Source organism: Trichoderma evansii (assembly GCF_050947405.1).
Source record: "Trichoderma evansii strain SZMC 28006 chromosome Unknown GGI43scaffold_13, whole genome shotgun sequence".
Classification (NCBI taxonomy): Eukaryota; Fungi; Ascomycota; class Sordariomycetes; order Hypocreales; family Hypocreaceae; genus Trichoderma; species Trichoderma evansii.
Window position 1 is genome coordinate 1 of NW_028145193.1, and position 8,426 is coordinate 8,426.

The 8,426-nt window shown below is 24.4% G+C and overlaps 1 protein-coding gene across 1 annotated transcript; it reads right to left on the reverse strand.

Moving 5' to 3' along the window:
* Window positions 1-7,155: 7,155 nt before the first annotated feature.
* On the reverse strand, window positions 7,156-8,426 carry GGI43DRAFT_407678 (uncharacterized protein). The gene has a single exon (XM_083206259.1). The coding sequence runs from the start codon at window positions 7,826-7,828 to the stop codon at window positions 7,403-7,405; it is 426 nt and encodes a 141-aa protein (XP_083059371.1). The 5' UTR covers window positions 7,829-8,426; the 3' UTR covers window positions 7,156-7,402.

Consider the following 8,426-nt stretch of genomic DNA (forward strand, 5'->3'; position numbering starts at 1 on the left):
ATACTTATTATATATAATTTAAATAAATTATTAAAAATTAAAATAAATATTTTAAATTTTATAATTAAAAAAGTATTAATATAATAAAATAAAAAAAAAAAATTTATTTAATAGCTTTTTTTTTAAAAAAATTATATAAGTTTAAATTAAAATATTTTATTTATAATAAAAAATTTATAATAATTATTAAAATATTTAAAAAATAGTAATATTATTATTTAAAAAATATTTATAAAATTAAAATTTATATTAATTATTATAATATTACTTATTTTACTATAATTTAAAAACTTTTTTTATAATAAGTTAAATATTTTAAGTTTTTATTAAATTATAAGTATAAACTTATATATTATAAAAAAATTAAAAATAAAAAAATAAATATTTTAAATTAAAAAAATAAATATTTTAAATTAAAAAAAAAATATTTTAAATAAATATTTAAAATAAAAGCTTAAATTTTATATAAAAATTAAAAAAGAAATTATAAATAAATATAAGTTAATATTTTATTTATTATTAAAAAATATAATTTTATTTTTAATAAAATAAAAAATTTAATAAAAACTTAATATTTAAACAATTTTTAAAATATATATATTTTAATAAAAAAATATTAAAATAAAATAATAATAAAATCTAAGTATTAAAAAAATTATAAATTAAAATATTTAAAAATATATATTAAAATATAATTACTATTATATATTAAAAAATTAATATAACTTATTAATATTATTAATAATATTACTAATTTATAAAAATAAAAAATATAATTATTAATATAATATTAAAATATAATATATACTAGTAAATAAAAGATTTTAAATATAAATTATATAATAAAATATAATTATTACTTATATTATAATAATTATAAAAATTAATTTTATTTAATTTTATTATTAAACTATTATAATTTAAAAAGCTAATAATATAAATAATATATAATAATATATTTATTATTATTAATAAATTTATTAAATTTATATATTTTTTATTTTTTAAAAAAGTAAATAATATAAAAAACTTAAATTATATAATAATAAGATTTATTATATATAACTATAAACTGCTAAAAGAAATAATTTTTAATAAAAAAAATATATTTATATTTAAATTTTAGAAAATATTTATTATTAAATTTAAAATAAATTATAAAACTAGCATAGCTTATTACCTATAAATTAATAAATAAATAAAATAAATTAATTAAATTATTAAAATATAATTATATTATTATATTAATTTTAAATAAAATAATTAAATAAAACTTCTTCTAGTAATATAATTATTATATAATAATATAAAATTAAAATTTATAAGTAAATTATTATTTTTTTTTAATTATAAATTTAAATTTAAAATTTATAAATTATTTAAATAAAAAAAAAATATTAAAAAAGCTATTATTAAAATTAAAAATATAATTAAATTATATAATAAATTAAAAATATAATTTAAATTTATATATTAAAAAATAATTAAATATATAAACTAATACAAGCTTAAAAAATTAAATTTTTAAAAAAAAAATATAATTTAATTATTATAATATATATATAATAATAAATAAGTAAATATTAAAATAAATAAATTAAATAATAAGTTAAATTTTAAAAAGCTTAGCTTTTATAAAATTTTAAAAAAAATTAAAAAAATAAATTATAAGTTTAAATTTTTTAAGAAATAAAAAAAATAAAAAAAACTTATATATTTAATTTTTTATATATTATTATTAAAAAAAATATTAATTAATAAAAATATTAAAGAAATTATTTAAAATAAAATTATTATTAAAAAAAAAAAATATAAAATTAAAAATATTAATATTATAAAAATTAAAAAAAATAAAAAATAATATTATAAAATATAATAAAAAAAAGAAAAAGAAAAAAAAGAAATATAAGAACTTATTAAAAATTTTATAAATATAATAGCTTTTATAAAAAAACTTTATTAAAATTTAAAATTTTTTTTAATAAAAACAGATTTATTTTTAAACTTTTTAAAAAATTTACTTATTTTAAAAAAACAGGGCTAGTTTTAAAAAAACATATATTAAACTGTAATATTTTAATTTAAAAAATAATAGTTTTTTATATTTTATACTTTTTTTTTTTAATATATTTTAATTTTTTTTAAATTTTTAATTTTATATTTAATTATTTTTTTTATTTTTATAAATTATTTTTTTTTTAAATATAAAAATATTTTATATATATATTTATTTTAAATTATATTTTTTTTAATTTATTTTAATTTAAAATTAAAATTAGCTTTTTTATTTATTATTTTATTAAATTAAATAATTAATAAATTAAAAGTTTTATAATTTATTTATGAAAAATAAATATATTAAGAATAGTATAAAAAATTTAATTTAAATATAAAACACTTATAATTATATTTTTTATAATAAAAATAAAATTTTATAATTAATAGTATAAGTAATATAAAATACTTTAATATATTATATTATAAAATTTAAAAAAAATTTAAAATATTTATATTTATTATTAGCTATTATATTAGCTTAATAAAATTATAAAAAAAAAAAATTATTTATATAAGTAATAAAAAGTATAAGTTATAAAAAATAAGATTTTAAAAATACAATTAATAAAAAAAAAATATTATATTATAACTTAACTTTTATAATTATAATAACAGGCTTATAAAATAAGTAAAAATAAATTAAAATAAAACTATTTTTTTAATTATATATTACTTAATAAATTTAATTATTAAGTAAGTTAAATATTATTTAATATATTTAATTATTAAATATATTAAAAATAAATATTTAATTAAATATATATAATTAAATTTCTTATACTTATTAAAATAACTTAAATAACTAATTATTAATATACTAATTATAATAAAGTTAAAGTATAACTTATTAAGTTTTATTAACTTTAATAGTAACTAATTACTATTACTTATTACTATTACTTATAAATTTTTTAACTTATTTACTAATATAAACCTAGACTTTAAGTTTATTCCTTAAGAATTCTTTTATATTATTAATTGTATTTAAGAATCTAGTAACCAGGTTATTATATTATTATTAATAATATTATAATACTTAGCTATTTTTTTAAATTTATTTTTTACTTTATAAATAACTAATAATTATATTTAATTAATTATTTTTATTATATAATAATTACAGATAAAATAAAATTTAATAATTATATTAATATAGTATATGAATTTAATTTAATATTATTATAATAATATAAAATATTTAATAATATTATTTTTTATTTTTATTTATATTTAATTTACAAATAACTATAGCTTAATAATAGTAAATAATATATATAATTATATAATGTATAAAATAACTAGGATAATAATTATATTATAAAATTATAAAACCTTAGTTTTATAAATATATAATATAAAAAGAATTTAATATTATTTAATATTTATTTATATTACTTATTATCTTAAATAATTCTTATTTAATTATTATAATATTTTTTAAAAATAAAAAGAAAATATAAAACTAAGCATTTAACTTTTTATTTAATATAAGCTTTTAATTTTATATATATTAAAAAAGTTATTTATAATATATTTAATTTTATAGCTCTTGTTTAATAATTTTAAATAAGTTAATTTATAAAAGCTATTATTTTAAAACTTAACCTCCTAGTATTTTATTATTAATATTACTTGTTAAAAAGCTATAATCTATAACAAAATAAAAGAACTAAGTATAAAAAAATTAATAATTTTTTATTTAAAAAAAAAGAATGTTTATATATATAAAATATAATTATTTTTTAAATATATTTATTAAATATAATAAATGAAAATAAAATTAAATTATTTATAATTTACAAGTATTATTATTATAAAATAATTATTTTAAAAATAATTTTTTAAAATATTATTATTAGCTTTTATAATAAATTAAAAATAATATATATATTATTAATTACAAGTAAAATAATTATAATAATACTTTTAATATTAATTTAAAACAGTTTTTTTATATTATTTAAAATTATATAAAACAAAGTTATTATTATTATTAAAAAAAAATAATTAAATAAAAAAGAGTATTAAAATATATACTTTTATAATTATTTATATTTTAATAAAAAGCTATTAAAGCTTTTTTAATTTTAAAAAGTAATAAATAATACTTTAATATTACTTATTAAAAATATAAGAAACTATAGTTCCTTTAACGCCCTGGTATTAATTAATAAAAGAAGCACTTAATTATAACTTATAAGAATATAATAAGAAGTATATAAGTTATAGGAAAAACTAGTATAAAAGATTAAAATAATTTTATTAAAGGGGGGATAATTATAACAGGAAAACCTAGCTTAAGGTCGGGTTATAAGACTTAAAAGTAGCGCTAATACTAATTAGCCTAGCGTTTTAATAATTCCCTATTAGAATAACTTTCTAATTAAGAAGGTTAAGGCTTTGCCTGGGAATTATTAGGATATCCCTTTTAATTTAATATTAAACAGTAACCTTTTCTTTTTTCAAGCTTTAGCTTAAATAATATACTATTAGCTGCTTGCCTAATTATATTCTTTTATAATATAAAAACATGGAGTCTTAATAAAGTAGCTTTTAATATATATTTATATATATTATAAGGTAGCTGTGTATAAGTATAAGATTCTTAATATTATTAATTTATATCCTTGCTCTTGGAAAACATTTAAAACCCTTATTAAAAATATAATATCGCGCCCTGTAAGCTTATTGTTATGATTATAAGCGTTAATTATAATACCCTAGGTGCTAGGAAAATTGAACTATTAATAGTGTATATAACCCATAGGCGAGATGGTATAATTAGCTAAGCAACTTTAAAAAACTATAGAAAAGTTACTATCTTGATATGCTCCTTAAAAGTACCATTTAAGGACAAGTTGAATTCATGGATTTATAAATGCAAGAAAAGGTCCGTGAAGCGCCCGTGAGGATCATATTTAACCTTGAGGGCATGGAGCCTGTCAAAGTGCTGTTTCGAGCTGTACATGGAGGGGAGGTCTCGTTGAAAAAAGGATTGGTAACGCTGCGATGGCTGGTTTGCCAGGTAGGCGTCTATTCCCTTGTTTGTTAATTCTAATGCTACTTCCGTGTCCTTACGATTCGGGAACCAAGTGAGGAACTCACTAAACGAGCTTAGTTAGTAAAAAAAAATATGAGGGGCTTGCAGAAAAGTGCAGTTCGGGTGGGAACCTAACAGATTGGTGGGGCAGCCGGCATGTATAACTGCAGTTTCTGGGCGTTTTGTGCTTGGTGGAGTTAAAACCTCGCCAAAGTCAAAACCAGCCATGCACATGGTGCAGCCTGGGACCTTCTCGTACATCTCTTTAAGTACCTCGACCATGGCTTGGATGTTTGACAATGGTGGAATTCCATTCGGCGTATAAACGACATCCAGGAGCTTGTAATCATCATCGCTCTCAAAGACGATTGCGCCAGCGTTTATGTCTGTAAAGTTCGGGCGTGTGTGTAACACACCTGAGTTAGGCACAGTGAACAGGGGCTTGTAAGATTCTTGTGCCTCCTCGTCGGAACCTAAATAAGTCATTGAGGTTGAAATGATGATATTGTTTGTGTCTGTTCCGTTGGGTCCTATTAAAGTCAGGCCCCCTATTGGGGCCTTTTTATGGATAATTGCATTATGTGCGGCTATACCTCCTCTAGAAGTGAGAGCTTGTAGGAGACACTGGCCGAATAGATTGCGCCCTTCCCATCCTTTCCCGGGTTAAGGAGCTCAAGAGGGAAAGTCTTAATTGTTATTTCTGTAATGAATCCCATATAGATCCCGGCACCTTGGACTGCTTAAAACAGCTCCGGATTTTCTTCTTCTGAAACAGTGATGAGTTGACCGTTGGCGAGCACTGTTCGCACTGAGACAATGGTGTCTGAACCCATGCCTGTTGCATAGGATACGTCTGACAAGCCGGTCAGACTGAACGCTGACATGATACTAATGTTATCTACGCCAGGTAAGCTAATCAGGGCGCTGATTAATATTTTTCACAAATGAAATTGTATGACAAGAGGATTTACCTACTATAAAAGTTACTATTGTTAAAGAGCTTTTGTGCCAGATTCCTAGCTAACACGCCTGCTTCGATAGTAGCTGTATCTTCTCCCTTATTGATCGTAATGCTATTAAAATTAAAGGTATCAATGATTACGCCAGGAGATGTTAACTATCTATACTGTGTATGCCCGCCTCTGTAAGGGATAAAAGGAAGATTGTAAAGAACAGCTGCGTGAACTTATAAACAGATAAGTTAAACTTATGTATTAAAGGATTCAGCTCTGGACATGAACTCACAGACTTGATAATGTTGTTTTCTGTAGCTACTAAGACGATGAAATGAGGCGTATGGATATTAATATTAGACTATTGACCGATTTAATGTATGAAGCTGGCTGAGGTTTTGTTTGAAAGGATTTTGGCTTTGGGAGACAGTTTAGGTTTGAATATCGCTTTAAAACATGACTCCTGGGCAGCCACGGAAGCAGTTAAAATGGCTACACTAAATAAGTTTCTTATGGCGGCTGGGCTGCAGGATTAAATGCAATTTAGTTTGTAAAGAGCGTATGCGTTTGGTTTTCCAAGTGCGTGGTAGCAGCAGCAGGACTTATATAGGGCAGCGAGTGTGTAAGCACTTGGAGTGATCCAATACACCACTGCTCTAGAACTTCCAATACCCATCCTGCTACTCCATCTTGCCAATAATAGGAATAGTCCAACGTTGAACAACTAACTTCAAAATAACTTACCATCACGCAGAGATTATATATACCTAGTATTGTCGGAGATAATAGTGGGGCTTCACTTTTCCACTTTTGACGTTATGGTTATACTATGCGTGACAGTCATGAGCCCCGGCAGATGACATCCGCCTCGGAAATTCCGCCTTAAGACTCAAATCGCGAGCGGATAAAATTATATATATCCACTATTGTCTCTGACAATACTAGAGCCTCACTTAGCGCTTTTTACTTACTTACTATAAGCTATACTTACTACTGCCAGCAGAGAGTTGGCTTACTGAAAATGAGCTGTCAGGTCGCCAGCAATGTTATAACCCGCTTTGGTTTAATCTTTAATTTATTACTATGCAGAGGGAAACGCTGTAACCTATATGGGCATGGTAAGGACTATTCATACTTGAGCCTATTGCAAAGCACTCAACACCTCTCCAGTTAACCGAACCTCTGCAAAGTCTCTCAAGCTCTCAAGGTGCACGGCATGAATAATCTCGGCATCAACTCCAGCCTTGCCAAATGTCCGAGTAGCATCGCCAATCAAGACGATTCTTGGCATATCAACGAGATGACCATCCACCGCCTCTTCGCCCTCAAGCGGCGTCACATCGTCCTCTTGTCACAAACAACGATCTTCCATCGGTCCAAATGGCTGATTCTGGCGCATCGGCAACGTTTCCTCTGCCACCCCATTTCCCAACAAGCGCGAGGTTGTGAGCCAAGCGAACGGCCGTCTGGCGGCCCCATCTGTCTGCATGCCGGCTATGAGAAGTGTCTTGATACCTCTCTTGTTGAGAAGGTGCTCCAGTAGCGTGTTGATGAAGGCGCTGTGGCCGTGCTTGGTCATGAGAATCTCATCCGATGGTGGCCAGTTTTGCATCTTGGCGCGCTCTTCTTCTGTCTGTGGCGGAGGCAGCTCATCAAAGGTATACACCAGCTCGAGCTTTCCGTTTTGAAGGATCCTTGGGGCCGCAAACTCTAGAAAGTCTATGCCGCGCTTTTCATGGCCGTCGGTGCCGTAGGGCCCCTTGTGAGACGGGTGCATGGGGCTGTCGATCCAGACCGATATGTGCTGCACGTGGATGATTCATGGACGCTGCCCTCGCCCATAAGTGTCAATGAGGTCTCGGAACTTGTCTAGAAGCGCTGTCACGTTCCTTTCGTAGTTGGGGTTGGAGGTACTCGTACCCCAAAAGCTGGTGTTGCGAAACCCGAGCTGGTTGTCAAGCAGCAAGAGGGCCGTCGTGTTTCCCAGACGGATGGGAGGAATAGTCTTGTCGCGGGGATTGAAGCGCGTGGACATGTGATGTCTGCTCCCCCTGTGTGTTATGATGTTTTTCTCTGTTCTACAAATCAATAATTAGGTTGGAACTATCTAGTCTTGAGGTGCGAGAAGAAGATCTTGTTCGCCAGATGCAGGCCACTAGGGCGAGAATAGCACTTTCCGGGTTGCAGTAGCAACTGCAGGTGATCCCGAGAGAGTGGGAAGACACTCAGCGCGTATCAATGCAATTTGTACGGCTCCTAGCAAGCAGTGGAAATAGCCGAACACTTTCTCTTTTAATATACGGAGTAATCGATGTAAGACACAGGTCTGGGGAGGGGCATGGTGAAGTGGGAGCAACCTTTCAACCGAGGGAGAG

Coding starts and splice junctions, on each gene's coding strand:
- GGI43DRAFT_407678 (XM_083206259.1), bottom strand. CDS start 7,828: ATGCACCCGTCTCACAAGGGGCCCTACGGCACCGACGGCCATGAAAAG.